The 19,521-nt window shown below is 49.4% G+C and overlaps 1 protein-coding gene across 1 annotated transcript in view; it reads left to right on the top strand.

Moving 5' to 3' along the window:
• The window catches only part of REEP1 (receptor accessory protein 1), a 58,995-nt gene that overhangs the window by 12,593 nt on the left and 26,881 nt on the right, over nt 1–19,521 (top strand). Inside the window, exons 2-4 of the mRNA XM_030888472.2 lie at nt 1,078–1,154; nt 4,241–4,361; nt 6,742–6,855. Of these exons, the coding sequence (XP_030744332.1) occupies nt 1,087–1,154; nt 4,241–4,361; nt 6,742–6,855 (303 nt within the window). The 5' untranslated portion in view covers nt 1,078–1,086. The remainder of the gene's footprint in view (nt 1–1,077; nt 1,155–4,240; nt 4,362–6,741; nt 6,856–19,521) is intronic.

The raw sequence follows: 19,521 nt of genomic DNA, 5'->3' as shown, positions 1-19,521 counted from the left end.
AGTTTTCTTCCCTCTCCTGAAATTTCTCCCTCTTTACTTACTAAATCCATCTTTTTCCTGTAGCTTCTTTAACTTATTTATTTCTTAAACATTATGATATCAAACCTACCCATTTACTTTCTAGGATAAATGTAAATAGTGACAGAAGTAATCCCTCTTCTTGAATGCCGGCCATTGAGGGGATGTCTGTTATGGCAGTGCTAAGAACTAAGATAAGGCGCCATCGCCAGTTCAAAACTGGATCCTTTCACTCTCTCCCACCTGAGCATCCCTTTGCATTTCCATCATCTCTCTCCTCCAATGGAAGTCTTTCTTCCCTCTCTCCTGCACCACTTCAAGACTCTCCTATCTGCTTCCCTTGACTCTCCCTTCACCAGCCTTTCCTATCAGCCGTGCCCACACTAATCTACAAGGCCATAGATGGCTGACACCATTCTCTCATCAAAAATCTTCCAGAGTGGTGTAAGATAAAAATTCCTTGGTCCGTAATTTATGGCTTCTGGTAACAGTTGAGTGGCTTCTAAGGGACTAACTAACTCTCCTGCCAGCAAAACTAATAAACTCTGTAGAGAACACTTAAAAACCAACTGTTTGGAGGCAGGAAAGCGCAGCCTAAAGCAAGCGTTAATTGGAAGGGATTCAGCCCTTGAAATAAGGAAGACACACTCAGTTAGGTCCAGATAGATGGGGCTGAGGGCATTCTCCAGTTTGTACATCCACATCACGGGGGAAACAGAACTCAGACAGAAGCCCAGTCTGATTGCCTTAAAGAATCACAGAGTGGAGTTTGAGCTTACCAGAGACAGTGGTTGGTAAGAGGTGGAAATTCCAGAAAGAAGGAAGACGAGAATGAAAACATGAGTCCACACAGCAACTTGGGGGTCAGTTGGGAAACACTCATCATCCTTCCAGCACCAAGGTCTGGTGTGGGGAAGGAATCGGGGGGAGAGGCCACAAAGAGAGGTGCAGTGCTTGGACCTGCTTCAGCACCGACTCTCCGGGCCTGGTCTTGAGGACGGTGAAGGTTGAGCAGTCGGTTATCCTTGTTACTAACTGCGTTGCTTTCTCTTTCCAAAGGTCAAATGGATGATGTACTGGATTATATTTGCACTTTTCACCACGGCAGAGACGTTCACAGACATCTTCCTTTGTTGGTAAGTACTTGTGTTAGTCTGGGTTGACTAGAGAAACAAATTCATAGGCACTCATATGTGTATAGGAAAGAGCTTTATATACCAGAGCAATTGAATATTGAGAAAACCTCCCAGCCCAGTCCAGATCAAGTCCATAAGTCTAATATTAGCCCCATATATGTCCGATACCAGTCTATAGGTTCTTCTTCAGATTCAGGCAACACATGCAGTGACACCAAATGCAGGAGAATCACAGGCCGCTGGGTGTAAATCTTGTGAATCCAGTGGCGATGGAAGCAACTCAATGCTGAGGTAGGTTTCCATGTGGCTCCTCCAGCTCCAGGGCTCTGGCTGCCATCAGTGTAGCTCCATGTGGCTTGTCAACAGGCATGTCTCACAGGGAGACAAAGCAGAGAGTCTGTGTTGTGTACCCTGCCTCCATGGAGGAAGACAGGATTCCCAGGAGAAGGCCATGCCCACACAGAGGCCTCATTGGCTGTGACCTGATTGACAGGCTAGACTCCACCCCTTCACAAGTTGACAGATTATGTAACTGCCACAGTACTCCAGGCCCTAGGGCGTTCATGGAAAGATTTTGCCTAGTCTCAATGGAGAAGTGGGAAGTAGTTAAAACCAGCATTAGACTTTACCTTACCTCAGATCTGACATGGAGGTGCAGGGGTATTAACTGGAACATTTCAAACAAATTAGCTTGTAAAAGTTATTCTTGCAGTAAATACTTATTGAACAACCTTGTTCTAAGTATTGAGGTTTGAGTGATGGACATGACAGAGAATTATGAAGTGACTATTGATGCATGATAAAAGAATTTTTGGACAAAGGCAAAACCCTATCCTCTACTAAGACTTTGTTCATTCTCCCACTATATCAGTGGTTCTCAACCTTCCTAATGCTGTGACCCTTTAATACAGTTCCTCATGTTGTGGTGACCCCCAACCATAAAATCATTTTTGTTGCTACTTCATAACTGTACTTTTGCTACTGTTATGAATTGGGCAACTCCCGTGAAAGTGCCATTCGACCCCTAAAGGGGTCTCGAACCACAGGTTGAAAAACGCTGCACTATAGCTTGTAGATGGGGAACCTGTTTGTTCTCCCGCGAGGTGGTAAACTAGGGAGGGGTGTTTCACCGGGCTTTCGTTGTCCCTGTAATTCCTAGCACACACTTTCACCTGCGAGGGTTCTCAATGGATTTTTCTGAATGAACCAGTTAATGTAAGAATGAATCAATCAAGAACGAATGGCCATTTTCTGAGTAGAAAAGTGGGACAGGAAAAAACAAGCTTGAGGAAAGAAAATGTAATAATGGCTGATAACAGTATAATGCAATCTTGAAGTTCTGGCTCTGCTAATAAGAAAAGACCCGTACACACATGTTAAATCAGAGTTGTAGAGAAGTCAGGGATCAACATGCTGTGATCTCTCTCATCTTGAGGAACAGACCCGTTCCTGTAATCCGCTGGGTTGGGATCTCCCTGGCCCCCAGGGAGGAGCAGAGGAAAGTCCGGCACCCAAGGTGAATCAGGAATGCAGAGTAAGGCTCTTTTGTGCCAGGCCAGCACGACCTGGAAGGGCAGTACTCCACAGGGGCGGAGCCGGGAGCCACCCCAAAGAAGAGTACTACTCCAGCTTGTCACGAGAGTTGCTTCACCGACCAGACACAGGAAAGCCGGAAGGCTAGGAGATGGGAGGTTTCCAAAGACTGCATTAATGAAGACGAGGCCCAAAGAACAAAGAGGGTCTGTACAAGCGGGCCAGAGAATCAGTGAGGCGCAGGCAGCCCGTAGGGGCCACTGGAGAACCAAGGTCACCCTCCAAGCTGGTGGTTCCAAACTACTGGCCCTTTGGCTAGCAGGCCAACCTCGTAACCACTTTGCCACCAGGCCCCTCGGAAGACTACATACGAAACTGGTAATAGTTACTGCTTTTATATATTTTTAGTTTCTGTTTTTAGTGCCTGCTTTTAGAAAGGGGACTAGGGACCAAGGGAGCGAAAGAAACCCTTGTTAGTATTCTCTTTGGACTTTGAGAATGAAGCTGTCTGCTTCCTTGAAGACCTAACAGCCTAAGAAGTCCTCGTGGAGCCACTCACCATCAGAAATGACTTGCTGGCAGAGGGCTGGGGCCCCGCGCTGCCTCTCTTTAAAAGGATGCATACGTCTTTTAGGTGATAAGAAGGGTGCAGTGAGACAGGCTCTTTTGGAACAATCTATATGTCTTGGGCTGATGTCCGACCTTGCCACATTCACTTATTTACCACTTGGGGTTGGCAAACAGTTGTTTTCCAACCAAAATTTCCTCCTTAATTGCTAGAGTATTCAAATCTGGGAGAATCACAGCCTCTGTTATTTTTAGCGCGTGTTTCTCTTCTGGCTGTGAAACATCAAATATATCTTGTCATGAAAGTGGTCCCTAGTTTCTGGGGGGCATATTCAGGGCAAGCCTGTCAGAGGCAGGAAGCAGGAGACCTCGATGATGAAAGGAGGAATGAATAAAGTGGCTAATTTAGCAAAGTCCTAGTGCAACGACTCCTACTGGCACTGTCGGATAAAAGTTGGTCTGCTAACTGCAGGGTCGGCGGTTCAAACCCACCAGCTACTCTGAGAGAGAAAGATGAGGCTATTGGCTCCTGTAGAGCTTTATACCCGATAGAGGATTTCTGTGTGTTGAAATTGACTTGCTGGCAGTGGGTTTGGGTTTCTGGGTGTGAGAAGGAGTTAAAGGGCTCAGAACTGACTTTTTTCAAAACTGCTTTTGATTTCAAGCCTCTTTGTTTTCTAGGAGGGAGGCTGCCTGGGAGGGATTTCCTTTGCTGATGCTTCAGGCTAGCACAGGTCTTGTCATCTACACCGACAGAGCCCATCCTTTTCCCTCTTAGCAGCAGGAGTGATTGCTAAAGGGAGCCTGGGCACCTGGCTTGCTTTGACAAGAAGATAGAGAGACCTCGAGATGGTGTTGCATGTGTGTATGTCTGTGCACACTCCTCCACGCGTGGAGCAAGGACCGGTGGTGGGTGCAGGCAGAAGGGGAGTCTGGGCAGTACGGCCCAGAGCTAACTGGTTGTGTGTTTTCTTCTCCCCCTCCAGGTTTCCATTCTATTACGAACTAAAAATAGCATTTGTAGCCTGGCTGCTGTCTCCTTACACAAAGGGCTCCAGCCTCCTGTACAGGAAGTTTGTACATCCCACGCTGTCTTCAAAAGAAAAGGTAGCGTACCCAGCCCAGCCTTTCACTCCTCCCAGCGAGGGACCCAGGGGAGGGCGCGGGCAGCTGGCAGGCCAAGGAGAGATGACAGGATTGCAGGAGACCTCCCAACAAGTTGTTCCTTGTAGTCTTACAGTTTGCTTTCTTGCCCTTTTTTCCTGGTTAGACATAGTGGTAAAATGCTCGATAAGAGTGGTGCCTCGTTATTGACTCAGACATTCCCGTTAGTTGGAACAAAGTAAAGACAAACTTCAGTCACGATTCATCATCCCGTCTAAACTGAATCATCTCCCTTTTGTCACATCAAGCCCCTCTCCTTTTGCAGACATGGTTTTTTCCCCTGAAATTTTACCGAGACTTTTTTTTAAATAAACGCTTAAAACGTAACACAGACACAATATTTGTATGTTGAGATCTTAAATATGTTTGCACATAATAGATTTCTACTTGGTCCTCAATGATCTACAATGGAACTGCCCTCAGTACTTCCTCGGTTTGATTTTCTGTCTTAGAATGAATTCTCAGGAGCGGATTACCGGGTCATAAGATTCCAACATTGGATAATTTGTTAACTATAATAAGACTGTTTTATGTCACTCTCAGATAAAACAGAAGCACTGTTCACGTGTTGGTATGCTAATTTCTATTGTTGTTAAATATTAGCTGCTTTGGACTTTGGTGGGGAAGGCTTTGGGGAACATCACAATTGGATGAGCAGGCTACTATAAACTTCTCTTCAGGAAGGATATCCGTGGCCCCTCTCATCTGAAAAGGGTGGATGAGGAGCCACGGGGAGCTTGCTCTTGACCTGGTTATCAAAGCCCTACGCATTCTACTTCCTGTTCCTGGAAGGTTGGGCTCACCATGAAGCCAGACAGTGTCACTTTCATTGAAGAAAAGGTGTCTGGCTCTTAAGAGCTGCCAAGAATCACTTCTGGAGTCAGTCAGAGGTCATAATTGGGGGACTTCCTAGGGACGCTTTAAACCAGGAATGGAGCTAGGAGGTGGCCAACAGCCCCTGCCACCCTCACAGCGCAGGAAATGCACTACCGTGCTGAATTGCAACTGAGACGGGAGGCCAAGTGTCATTCTCTTACCCAGCTCTGAGTGGGAGCCCACAGCATCCATTTGCATACACCACCAACCACCACCACTACCACCACCACCCCAAGCCAAGGATTTGAATAAACTCCTCAGTCCAAATTTGAACACAGGCAATTCTGGTTTCTGCTTTCAATGTAGCATCTGTTACATGACTCCACCCCCACCCCACCTCCGCCCTTACTAATAAAAACAAATCCCATTTCTCTCTGCCTTCTGATCTCTCCCACCGGTGTGCATTCAGACAGGAGTCTCCAAAAGTCCATGGAAAAATTTCATGATCTATCGTTTCATTCCATTTTCCCACAAACTTTTCACCGCCGCCGCCGCCCTCCTTTTAGAACGAGATAACCGAATTTTAGTGCCACGTGGGCTCCGAGGCCCTCAAAGGGAGGACGGCAACAATGGCCATCAGCCATGGAGGCTGGCCACTCTGAGAGATGCTCTACTTGCATGAGGCTCTCGGGGCCTGCACAGCCCTCCACGAGCTGTGACCGTCAGCACCCAGATTTCTTAGAAGGCAAAAAGGCATGCAGAAAGGCAAAGTACAAAAATAATAATAATAATTAATCAACTTTTAAAGAAGACAGACAGAAAGGCGACACACTTCCCAAGGTCTGACAGCCAGGTCGTGACAGGTGGAGACCAGACACCGAGTCTCCTCATCATTCCCACCCCAGCTTCTTTCCCTGTGTGTTGAGTGGCGAGATGGCCCACATCCAGGTGCCCCTTAGATCTCGCTGGAGGGCGAGGGGGATTGAGATACAATCCTAGGGTCGTTCTCAGAGAAAGATTTCTGCGTCAGCAGGTTGCTGCTTTATTTATTTATTTTTGAAATTCCTTTGTCAATGTATTTATTTTTGAAATTCCTTTGCAAATTCCCCAAATGTACTCCTGAGTCTGAGTAGTGCAACTGATGAACGCCATCAGCCACTAACCAGAAGGTTAGATGCTGAGAGTCACCCAGAGGTACCTGGCAAGACCAGCCTGGAGAGGACTCCTGAAGGATTAGTCACGGACCACCCCACGGAGCACACTTCTCAGCACACACGGAGTCTCCGTGAATCGGTCAACTCGACGGAAGAAATGGGTGTGGCTTGCTATGGCCTCTTTTCCTTTCCTCATCTTCCTGTATGCGCGCACGCACACGCGTAGGGCTTTCGGGTCGCAGTGAGAATCAGTGGCGAGGCAAGCTCTCTAACCTAGCGTTCAGGAGAAAGCAGAGAGAACCAAGATTCGTGTACACTTCCCCACCCAGTGTGTCCCTGTGCTTCTTTGGCAGGAAATTGACGACTGCCTGGTCCAAGCGAAAGACCGCAGTTACGATGCCCTCGTGCACTTCGGGAAGCGGGGCTTGAACGTGGCAGCCACGGCAGCAGTGATGGCTGCTTCCAAGGTACCGGGTGGGGCCCTGACCACCACGGCTCTGTGAGCACCTCCATCCCCCAGTCAGCCTGCGCTCCCCACTGCAGCACACCTCAGGAAGGCCAGGGACCACTCGGTAGTCATTCCTCAGCTTTTTCGAGTTCCCTTTAAAAATCTGATGGGGGGGGGGGGGGAATGGTGAGGCATGTCCCTAGAACTCTGCACACACAAGAGAAATGGTGTATGCCATAGTAAGAGATTCCCAGGGGTTCCTGACCCCTCGAGAGTACGCGCGGGAGGAAGAGGAATGGAGGGGGAAGGGACCGGGAGAGAGACTGCTCTCTCTGCAGTTCCTCCCCAGGTGCAGTGGGAGGGTCACCGAAACTCGGAATGGTGCAGAGACTGCCCGAGTGAGTGCTGAGTGGACTCCAAGCATCTAGGGTCCAACAGAGACAGGGACAGGACTCAGGACCCCAGAAAGGAGGAGGAGGAGGACGTGCAAGCAGCCATCCCTGAGATGAAGGAGGCTTGAAAGAAACCCTGGGCTTGGGGGATATTGAGATCTGAGCAGGACCCCTTCTCTCTCCCATGCAGCCCTTTGCCGTTTCCAGGTTCCTTCTAAGCTCACTCTCCTGGTCCTCATGCCCGTTCCTCACTATGGGCCAGCCCTGAACACACAAAGCAGCCAGACATTTATTCTCCATGTAAACCCAGCAGTTGGCATAGAGTTGCCCGGTGACAGGCTCTACACACACACACACACACACACACACACACACACACACACACAAGCCCAAATGTGGTCTCTGGGTCTACAGGAGCTGGGATGGAGGAAGGGCGTTCAGGCTGGTGTTTGGGAAGGTTCAATGGTGGAGGGGTGGATTGTATTAGCAAAGGGGAGCTACCAGCCCTGGATGGTGGTACAAAGGGTAGGGAGAGAGGCAGTAGGGAAAGGACTTGGAAGAGGATGAGTGGTGCAGATCTTGGTGCTCCCTGGGCCTTGAAGGCTGCTGAGATAGCTGGGTCGAGGGGCCCGAGCTGGGTCTTCTGTGCCCTGGGCCAGGAAGAAGCATGTGAGCAGAAGGACCCAGCCCGCAGGTCTGCATGGTTACTTGGGAAGCACCTTCTACCTGAAGTCAAGGAGTTCTGCCAACGAAGAGCAGAAGGAGGGCAAACAGAATGGTTCTTATTTCCAACCAGGAGAGAGAGCAGCACCTGGTCCATCACTTGTCCAGGACTGTAGTGCGGGGTTCCCTCCGCTTACCCACAGTCTCTGCCCACCTCCGTCTAATGCTTGCTGGCAAGTGAGGGCTCCCAGTGATTATCTTTAGAGGGACAATCTGCTGGGATAGCTCAAGGAGATTTACAAAGAGCAGCGGCTGCTAAGAGCCTCCTGTTTGAGATGGAAACCACTTTAAGCCCAAAGAAAGGAGAACTCAGAATTTCCCAGCGTGGAATCCAGAAGGCAATGTGAGCTGCAGGACCCCTCTTTTAGCCCCGACCCCGGACGCTGTCTCCTCTGCTTCCGTACCCTGGAGTCACAGTTCAGTGGTAGAGGATCAGTGGGTGTATCTGCCAGGCCCACTCAGTTATGGGGCCCCTGGTGGCCCTGCCATGTGTATGGAAATTCATTCTGATGGTAACTCCTGCAGGGCCGTCCTTTTCCAGGTCTGCCTCAAGCTGGAGCCTCCAGAGTCTTGATCCCGTCTGGGTCCGTGGTTCCTAAACAGCCACCGCCTGCCCCTCTGGCTGCCCGGGGCGCCCCTGCACCCAAGACTTCTCCAGCCAGGCACCAAGCACCCGCTAAAACCCGAAGGAAGCTCCAGCAGTCTGACACTTGCCTCACGAAATGACTGCCCGTCGAGCGAGGGGCGCCAGCTCTCTGCGGCGTCCGGTTTCAGAGGAGGACATGTGTCTGCTGGTGGGGGCTTTGCGTTTTCCCCTCGAAATAGAAATATCTTGGGAGACAGCGCACATCGTCTGTTCCAAAAATCACGCCCTCTGTATTTGAAACAGTTAGATGGGTACTCAAAAACAAAGTTAAATGTAGCCTGGCTGGGGCTAGCGCCATGGTTTCCATAGCAACTGCACAGCACTCTAGTAGAGGTCGAAGGACCACCCATGACTCACTTACAAGGAAGCCCCGGGACCGTGCCCCCCTGGCGGTTCCCACCCATAGCAAGCCAACGCAGAGTGCAGGGCCCCAGGGGTTCCGAGGCGGACATCTCCGCGGAAGCAGACTGCCGCCTCTTTCTCCCGCTGATCAATGGGCAAATTCAAACCAACACCCCACCCCACCCCCACTTGAGTTAGCTCAGCGCTTTAGCCGCTGCACCACCGGGGCTCCTTGCTGTCTGGACCAGAGGGTTCAGATCTCCTTTGCTTGTTCAAGCCACTGGGAAGCCCCGGGTTTTGTTTGTTCGTTTGTGTTTAACATTCCCAGTTGTGCCTAATCAGAATCTCGGGCAGTGGGCCCATGAATCTCTCTTTTGAACAGGTGGGCTAGATGGATTCTAAACAACCGCCTTGCACCCGGCCCCATAAGGGCACGGGCGATTCGAGTTAAAACACTCAACTTCCCGTTCCTGGCATGCAGGTCTATCCGCTTTTGAAGCATTGGGCATGAGAATGAGGACAATGCAGAGCCCAGCTGGGAAGCAGGATGGTCGGGGCACAGAGCCCTTCCCCTCCTTGGTGGCCACTGTGCCCCCAAGTGCCTAGCTGAGCTCTTAGCTACTTATTGATTGCATTGAGGGAACAGACGGGAGCCTGGTGGTGTAGTGGGTATGCGTTTGGCCACAAACCACAAGGTTGATAGTTCGAAATCACCAGCCACTCCTCAGGAGAGAGACGAGGCTTTCTGCTCCCACAGGGGCAGTTCTGCCTTGTCCTGTAGGGTCGCTGCGAGTCAGCAACGGCTCGATGGCAGCGAGTAAAGGCCACAGCCTGGCAGAAAGAAAGCTCAGGTAGTCTACTGCTGAAAAATCAGCCTCGGACGGAGCAACCTGTTCATGGCTTCATTTTTACTTTCTGGGGCCCTGCCTGCCTCCCCAGAAATCAGGTCCCACATTAAGTGCCTACAGCATTTGGCAGGATGGACGTGAGAGAGCTAGTGAGTTTGAGTGAGCTGGTGGCAGCAAAAGACTCTCAGGTCGGAGGGGACTGGGTGAGGTCCTGGTGCAGAAGCCATTCCCTTCCCCACCCCCACCCCCACCCTCACCCCCAGGCAAGCTCCCTGCATCTTCTTCCACCCTTTGGTGGCTTCTCGTGGTGAAACACCGAACTAAAGTGGGAAAATCAAAGATCTTTTGCCTGTACTTCCATTGGTTCTTTTAGGATAAATAATGTTGAGCCTTTGTCCCTAATAAAATGAATGTTTGCAGTGTTGTCCCCCTCCCCTGCTTTGTGAATGTGAAGAAACTGTAAAACCTATCACTGTACAAATATAAGTTCTTAAGAACAACACTATCTTAAAACTAGGAAAACTAAACAAAGAAAATAGACATGGGGAATTTCTTCCCAGGCCCAGGAGCCCCATTCAACCCCGAGTTTTCTCCAAGGCACGAACACTACCCCAGAGCCATGTGGATCCGTCTTTTCTTCCTGTGAGAACACTCTTCTCTCAACATCGTCCCGCTGTCCTGGTCTCTCCGCTGTCCCTGCTCCTAGACATCAGCTGTTTCCTAGCCCAAACATTTCACCCAGGGAACATGGCGCGCAGGTCTTTCTACAACTCGAATTAGTTCTCTCTATTGGGAAAAAAACCCCAAAGAAACAACACTCTAAAAATGCATTTATTAAGCAAAACACATTCTCACTTGATAGAGAAATCACAGTGAAGGAAGAAAGAAAAAAATACAGATGGAGCAAAAGTTTTGAAACTGTGAAGTATATCTAATGACCCTATTCTGCTTAACATTGAAATGGTATAGAGGACTTTCAGCCTGCCCCGTCCTCGGAGCTGGCTCTAAACCAACCTTGCTTTTTGTTACCTGTGGCATGTCTTGAAAATTTATATTTCATTTCCGCTTGGAGATTCTCCGCTAATGTAGTTCAACTGGGCCGATATTGTTGTGAAAGTCACCGGCTGCCTTCCCTGGACTGGAAATTGGAGTTTCTCCAGATGGCTTTCAGATGTGAGTGTGTGGCGCCCCTTCCCCGAGCATCTAGTCTTGCCTGTGAGCTTGTTTGCTGCTTGAGTTAAGGGGCTCTGTCATCTTTTCCTTTGTGTCTTGAAATGAGATAAAAAAATAAATAAACACTTTCTAGTTGTCTCGTGCTTTGCACTCATTATTGTTCATTGAACCTTGTTGGTTGATCTGAAGATTAAGGCTCTTTGGTGCCTCTGTTCTTGGTGGTAGCTAGAGTTAGTTATCTGTTTATCTAAGAGGCCATCCCTGCCTTGCCAGGGTCCCATGTAGATAAGTGCTACTTGCCTGCTAACATTATATCACTTTGCTCTGACTTTAAAATGATTCGGTCAACACACACCTTTCCTCACTGTGTACAGCAAATTCATCACAATCACCTTCCCTCGTTGCACGTGAAACTTTGACGTCATTGAAGAGCTGGTCTGATCTTTTCTTGTGCTAAACCCAAACTGCTGTCCACTCTAGAGTAGAGCTGCTCCATAGGGTTTCCAAGACAGTGCAGCTGTACTGGCGCAGACAGCCTCATCTTTCTGCCACAGAGCAGCTAGTGCATTTGAACCACAGACCTCAGGATTTTAGCCCAACCCTTAACCCACTGTGCCACTAGGGAGGGCTCCTTTTTTTCTTGCACTGAAGTAAGGCCAAGTAAGAACCATATGCACCTATTTAACTTTCTTTTTTAACTTGTGGATTTAGTGAAGGCTCACAGAACAAATCCGTTTTCCACTCAACCATCCAGTACTCATTGTAATCCTCTCAATGTAGCTTCACTGACCCCACTTCCTTCCTTTGCTTTGTTTCTGTTCCCCCGTCTGTCCCGACCCTTCTGAACTTTGTCCTTGGGTAAATGCCGCCCATAGGATCTCAAATGGTTATTCCAGGGTGTTGCACCTCACGGTTATTGTTCCCCTTAGAGCTCTGTCTGAAAATTGCTGAAAAGTTAGTATGAGGGTATGCTCCAGTCTGTCCAGACCTCGAGGATGACTAGGGGCCGTAGTCTTGTCCAACCAGTCAGTCTGGTCTGGGCTTTGTTTTATGATTTTGAGGGTTTTTTTTACCCCACATTTTCTTCCCACTCCCTCCAGGACCCTCTAGTTGTGATTCTTTGCAAAGCTGAGGCAGTGGTAGGCGGGCACCGTCTAGTTCTTCTGGTCTCAGGGTCCTGGAGACTGATGTTTGTGTGGTCCACTAGTCCCCTGGACTGATTGTTCCCCTGCATCTTCTGTGTCCATCACGCTTGCCTCTGGACAGGGAGAAACCAACAGTTGCAATTTAGATGGCTGCTCATGAACTTGTAAAACTCCAGGCACAGTTCATCAAAGTAGGATATGATACATCATACTTGTTCACCTACAAATACCAGCAGATGGTAGTGGTAATCCAGAGACTGCCTGTACTGAGATTTAAATTCAGTGAATTTGAAATTCATTTCCTCATTGGTACCACCCTCATTTCAGGTCCTCCACAGTGCCTGGTGGCAGGTAGCAGGTGCTAGACACAGCAGACGGCCCTCGTCATGGAACATTTCTTAGGGAGCAGTGCTGCCCACCCATTAGGCTCTTTGGTTCTCCTCTTATGTGTACCCTTCCCCCACATCTGCACGGGCTCCATCCCTTACCCATCGGCTCTGTGGGCATGTCTATCGATGAGGCTCGCCAGGAAATCAGGGAGCTCGGCCTTCTAACTGCACCCATGCTGTAGCTCCTTTCTCTTTAGATCTCCCCTGGTGGCACTGCACCTCTTTCCTGACTCGCCAGACAAAACTAACTTTCCCTGCAATGAAGGGGCGTGGCCTCCCCGGGATAGGCATGCCTTGGTCATGCATGGGCCCTGGTGTCCGAACAGCTAGGTATAACCCACTGAGCAGGAAATCAGCTTATCCCACTTGACTTTTTAATTTTTCTTTCTCCTTTAACTTTGCTTTGAAAAAACAAACAGAACCTCTCTATGGAACAATGGACAGGAACAGTTTTTAAGTCTCCTTCCTTCTGCCCATCACTGCTTTAGCTAGACTTCCTGCTTAAATAAAGGGGTGCTTCCACACAACCCTGAAACTTCATTTTGGGAAATCAGAAGCTCATTCTGGGAAATTCATAAGCCAGTGACTTGTGGCTTCAGACCAGACTGGGGTTGGTTGTGTGCACATGCGCATACTCACACACACACACATAAACACACACACACATCTGTTTACAATTAATCACTGGACAGGTATGGGTTTTCTCTTTATAAAGCCTTTCTGTATCCACTAGTGCCTACAAGGTATTTCCAAGGAAGAGGAGAACATTGCTGATCCTCCTGGGCCCCTGCCTCTCACTTCCTGGCTTCCCATTGTCATGCCTCCTACATTAGAGGGTCAGGGACTCCCAGAAGCCCTTCTTGTCCTTTTACACCTCAGAGGGGCACAGTGCTAATTTGCATCAAGATAGCTTTCTTGTGTTTTAGCTGAGGACTATGTAACATAGAATTAATATTTAGAATTCACCACAGCAACCACTTTTACGCACCAAAGTCATCCAAACTCTTATAGTCAGCCAGCTGAAATCGTTTGGAAGTATTCTCTGCGCTCAGTCTCCCAAATAGATCAGTTTATGCCCAAGTTTAGCTTTTCAAAACACGCTTAAGCAGAATCAAACAAGACTTTTAACCAGTGTGGTTTTTGTCATCCAACGGCTGAAACAGCCTCTTGGTTCCCTGATGTTTCTACCTGGAACGTTGCCTCAGTTCACTTGGGGGCTGGCTGGGTGGATTAAAACAAACAAAAGACACTCCCACCCCCCCACCTCCGGCCCCCCCTCCTCCAACACACACAAATCAGCAGAAGGTGAAGGACCAGGGTTCACAGGGGCCGCCAGTCCGGTGTTCCTTGTCCCCTCTCTGCTCCGTGTTTACCTGTGGAGACCGTGTGCCTCCTGATGGGTCAAGGGTCCAAGTGGGAAGAGAGGAGTCTGCCTGCTGGACAGTAGACTGTGGTTGGACCTTCAAGGTCCGAGAACACCGTTTGAGGATCATGGAAGAGTTGTGTCTGGGCTGCGGTGACACAGCACCTTCTCCTTCACTTCTTCTCTGCTGCTGCTTCTGTGGTCTCTTCCCCTCTCTCCCCTTGCTCCAGGGTGTTTCTGCTGTGGCTAGGTGCCATTGAGGCCCTCCAAGGCCCTCCAAGGTGGTCCACCGCCCAGCCCTGCACCATCCTCACCACTCTGGTTAGAAATCCCTGTGCCGGCTGGGATTTCTCTGGAGCCGCCCGGCCCTTTTTCCCTTCCACCCAAGTCCATCTTAACCTTTCCCTCGAGGTCAGCTGATGCACGTGGTTCCCAGACTGGCTTTTCGCCACGGGCCTGTCTCTTCAAGCTCAAGTCCGGCATTGCTGGTTCTCTGCGGAACAACTCCTCTTTCTCTCTTTGGTATTTTTATATGCCAGTTCCCTAATCCAAATCTGCCCCTCCTCTTCTGCCCCCTATTTCTGATGATGATAAAATGACCACCCTCACAGGCACCATGACTGCCAGTCTCACAGTCCTCTGCCATGCCTCCTCTTCTTACTCCGTTAGGCCGTGCCCTCTGGCATTCCGTCCCTCCTGGGCCTTCCTCCTGGGCTGCATTCGCCCTTCTAGCTTGGCCTGTGGCAACAGCTACCCAGGTGGCCAACTCCAGGCTGCTGCTCCTCTTCCGGTCCAACCCTGACCCTGACTTGCCAGGCTTACTCCCCTTCCCTCTCCGCCTCACTCACACGGCTGTTCAAGAAGGAACAATTTAGTTGGCTAGTTTTCGAATTTCCCTTTTCCTGCCTCTGCCTTGATTCACGTTGTCCTATCGCTGCCCCTGTTTCTGCCAGTTTGAACTTCAGTCAAGGGAAAAGGATGCTTCTCCATGAAACGCCTTCCAGTCCCTCTCTCCTCGGTTCTCCTCCACACTCTGTTGTCATCCTATATACTCAAATCTTATCTGCACCCCTAGGGCGTGCTCAGTAAGTATTAAAGGAATGAAGGACCAATGTACGTCTTTCTGGATGCCACAGCAAGCAAAGGGATGCTCCGTCTCAGTGCTGGAGACCAGCTGCCCAGGGCTCAGCAGCCCGAGTCTTCCATTGACTGTTTGGACAGCGAGGCCTCAGGGCTTTCCTAGTGAGCTTCAGCATTTCCACCTGCGAAGCGGGGACGATCAGCGTGCCTGCCACTGGACAGTTACAAGACCACGCACCTGAAGACTCCACAGATGCAGAGCCAGAGCTGGTCTGCCTCGTAAACGTCACCCATGCCGCAGTCCTCTTCGTACGTCCCTCCATGTGACTCCAAGGGTGGCCATGACCTTCTCCTCACCCTTGAACAGAATAAAAGAAACAAGTCAGGTGTTGGCACGGAGATGTCTTTTACAATTCCGAATCCTTGAAGGCAGGGAGGCCCAGATTCCTACTGAGGAGATGTAAGGTCCACCCCTTGTCTTTTCTTTCTGGGTGACTGAATGGACACTGTCGTAGACACTACCTGCGTGCCAGTCCTGGAGCAAGCCCCTCTCCTGCCTCCGGCTTCTGCTTCCTCAATGCTCAGGGCCTGAGTCTCCATACAGTTTCTGCCATGCTTGCTCAGCTCCAGGTGGGTGGGTCCCCGAGAGAGGAGGAAGGAACCTTAGGTGCATCTGCTAGAACCCCTCCAATCATAGGTGGGGAAAACTGACACCTGGGGTTTGAGTGACTCGCCCAAGACACACAGCTGCTGATTGCTGAGCTGGGATTGGGGCTGGACTCTCTGGTTCCTGGCTCAGAGTTCCCTTGTCTTAGAACAAGTGCCCTCACCCTACGCCTCCTCCTCTGCTCTCCCGCACATGCACACACCACCACCACCACCACCACCACCCCTACCTGAACAGAAACCTCTCAGACCATTTTTAAAAACAGTTTTATTAGCATTTAATTCATTTACCATAAAATGTAATGGTACAAATATGTTTAAAAGAGTTTCCAGTCATCACCCCAACAACATAAAACACAGAAAGACCTCTGTCCAAGAGAAAGCAGGTGATAATAAAAACTAGAACAAATTAAAGATGAGCCAAAGGGGAAGCGAATGATCATCTGTTGCAGTTTAACCTAACTCTATCAGCAGTAACCCACAAGCCTATCCACATCCTGAACAATGGTCTGAGGGAGTTCAGTGGAGGCTGAAAGCACATGGAGGCTCTGGAAATGGATTTTGGGCGTTTACTGTCATCCATAGTCTTCTGGAAACTGGGTGCTCAGAATTCAAGCATGGGTACAATTTCCTCCTCTGATGTTGGGTTTTATTGTTTATAAACCTTGGATCACACAGGCTGGAGTGCTACTTTTGTGTGGACCTAGCTGACACCTCACTTAGATGGCTGCATGTTTTAAGACAAGCTGGTGAGACCTCAGATGCCCGGGTCTGATAGTCGGCACCATCTAATTTTTCCAGTACTTCGTGCTCCCCTACCATTTTTTTTTAACTTGGATTGCACTACTAGACCCTGAGGAACAATGCTGAGTATCTAAGAGATGACCAAAGGCCACTGAACATTTTAGAGTCAGCCACAGCCCTGGATTCTTTTAAGGTGGTCTCTCTGCTCTCCTGTCCATTTTACGTCAGACGCCGTTAGGAATTAAGAAAGTGTATTAATAGAACATTGGTATTCATACAACAGCTAGAAGATGCCACCAAGGCAAGGCTCGGGCAACATTTAAACACAGGAAGTAGTTCAGACAGATGCAGGCCAGTTTTTCCGTTTCTCTCCCATCATAAGACCAAAGCCTCTCTTCTCCCCAGCCTGCTTCGCTCACGGTTGCCCAAGCACACCTTGGGTTTTTCCCCTTCACCCCTTGGTCCCAGTCACTCACCTCCCTACAATGAAGACCCTTTCCCCGCTCTGCCCAGTGACCCAGCCCTGGCCGTGTTCAAGTTTGACTCCTGTGTGAACAGAAGTTGCCCCTACGGGCTCCACTAACAGTGTTCTCTCCCACCTGTGAACACCTGCCTCACGGTTCCTTGTCTGTCACTTGCTGCCTGGCGCTGTTGAACTTTCCACACGTCTGCGGCCCCAGCCTGGCTGAGAGCGAGCGCCTCGGGAGCAGGAGCCCAGTCCTGCGCACCCAGAGCTTTGTCAACAGGCCCTCCCTCGGTGCTCCCGGCTGTGGGACGAACACCCCAGGGAAGGGTGAAGGAGGAGACAGCGTGACTCTCCCCAACTCGTTGCTCTTGGCTTGGTGCCCATGGTTCTTTTTTCTTTTCCCCTCTGTCAGGTGGCTGGACTCTTTCATTTTGTCTCCTCTTTGGACCTCAGAGAAGGGCAGGTAACCCTGTTGAGAGGTGTGACTAACTCCAAACTGATCCAGCTGGGCAGAGAGGGGCCAAGCAGCCATCTCTGCTCACCAGCCCATGGTCTGGATCAGAGCCAGGTGTCCCCCCTGCCTTGACACCTGTGTGTGTGGGTGTGTATGAGACGTGTTACTCCATTCTGGGGACAGAGCTGGCCCCATATCATCATCCTTCCGAAGCCTCTCACTGTGTTAACTAGGTAGCAGCTAACATGAGATTAACTTACTCTATGCTTTCCTTTATTTAATGCCTGGTGAATGGATTGAAGTTGATTATTGATGCCAGCCTGGTAGACATTCCCTCTCTTTCTTGCTCCTTTTTACTCAATTTACGTTTTGTTTGTTAATCCAGTTTTATGTCACAAACAAGACATGGCTCTCTGCCCAGCATGTTGATCAGGAGACTGCTTGGTATTGGTGTGGCGCATGTGTAGCTGTAGAGGTTAACTCTTCCTGAGGTGGGTATACCCCAGGGGACTTAGAAGGAAATACTAACTCTCTTTGAGCTACTGGTGAGAAATGTGGTTATGTTGGTGGCTTTGTTATCAGTTGTCTGACTCACTAAAACCTTTTGTCTTAATCCTTAATGTTATCAGTCAGCTGAATTTCTGGCACTACTCGCTGTAGGAAGCACTTGGCCTGTGACTTGGTTTGTCTGTCTGGATAAGACCTCATCAACGACTTAACCACTTGGCTGTGAATGGGGACCCTGTGGGCCCTAAAGACAGATGTCATTTGATTAGTGGTAAATCATTTTATTTGGAATACTAGGATATTCAGGTCTAACTTTATCTGAGAACACATCCACTTCCTTAACTCAGAAAGAGGCCCAGACCTCCAGAATTTGGAGTGTGTCGGCTGCATGGCTTTCTTATCCCGTCCGCATAAGAGACCGGAGAATGAGAAATGGAAGGCCTGAAATTAGGAGAAAATTCACGATGCGGTTTAACTCTTGAAGTCTAATTTTATGAGTTTCTGCCAAGCAAATAAACTAAAACACTCAGGCATGGATCAACTTCCCTTGCCCCAAGGCCCTCCTGTGCAATTTCTGGGTTCCAGCTGGAAAAACCCCTGGGACCATGTTGGATCGATAGGCCCAGAAACAGTAAGTTGAGCCTGCTAAGCCACTCATAAACAAGCAACCACCAAGCCCGCTAGACCATGCTTATAACACCCTGGGAAACAAAGAGGCCAAGAACAGGAGCCCACACGACACAAGACAGATTCTCTTCACAAGAAGATTCATTTCCATGAGAGGCCAAGTCTATCTCCCTTCCTAGTACGATGGAGTAGCCTCTGGACTGGCTCTCCTTTTCCAGGGGTGGGGCTGTTGAGGACAATGCTGACATCCAATGTGACAACCCCAGGGGCAAGTATCCACAAATAGTGGAGGTGGGCTGACCTGTTCACAAAAGAGCCCCAGAATCCTTAGCTTTCATGATGGCTCCTATTCCAAATTCAGTGTTGACGGATAGGGAGATTGATACAAGAGTCAACACATACACATGCCTACCCCTGACGGAATCTAGTCACCTTTCATTAGAGTTCCCGTGGGAGACTCAACATCGAATCCCAAAGCATCCCAGGAACTCGTCGGAGGGGTTGCAATCAGGTCTAAATCCCGAGCAAAGGAAGAACGTCAAAGATTCTCGAAGGAAATCTTGTCCAAGCTATTCCTGTTCTCCCACCACCCCCTTCCCTTCCTCCGTCCCTCCCCACTTTCCTACTTTCCTTTCTTTGGTGAAACATATACCGCAGTGGACACACCCTTTCAGCCAAGTACAATTCGCAACACTGATGGCTGTGGGTGTTGTCAGGTGCCTTTGAGCCAGTTCCAACTTATCGCAACCGGTACACAACAGCACCAACACCGCTTGGTCCCGTGCCAGCCTCACAAGTGTTGTGAGTGTGAACCCACTATTGCAGCAACTGTGTCAACCCATCTCGTCAGAGGTGACCTTGATTACAGTCTTCAAACCGTGCCACCATTTTCCCTTTCTTTTTCCAAATTATTCCACCATCATTCACATCAATGTACTGCCCCTGAGCTTCCGATCCACCCCTTTAAGTTGTTGTTGTCAGTTTAATCTCACAGGGATAATTCTTTTCTTTTTAAAATCATTTTATTGGGGGCTTACACAACTCTTATCACAATCCATACATACATCAATTGTGTAAAGCACATTTGTACATTCATTGCCCTCATCATTCTCAAAACATC

The sequence above is a fragment of the Echinops telfairi genome, unplaced genomic scaffold, assembly GCF_000313985.2.
Source record: "Echinops telfairi isolate 266 unplaced genomic scaffold, ASM31398v2 ScPeMD7_7467;HRSCAF=8505_1, whole genome shotgun sequence".
Classification (NCBI taxonomy): Eukaryota; Metazoa; Chordata; class Mammalia; order Afrosoricida; family Tenrecidae; genus Echinops; species Echinops telfairi.
Note: the sequence above shows the minus strand (reverse complement) of the source record. Positions and strands in the feature narration are given on the sequence as shown.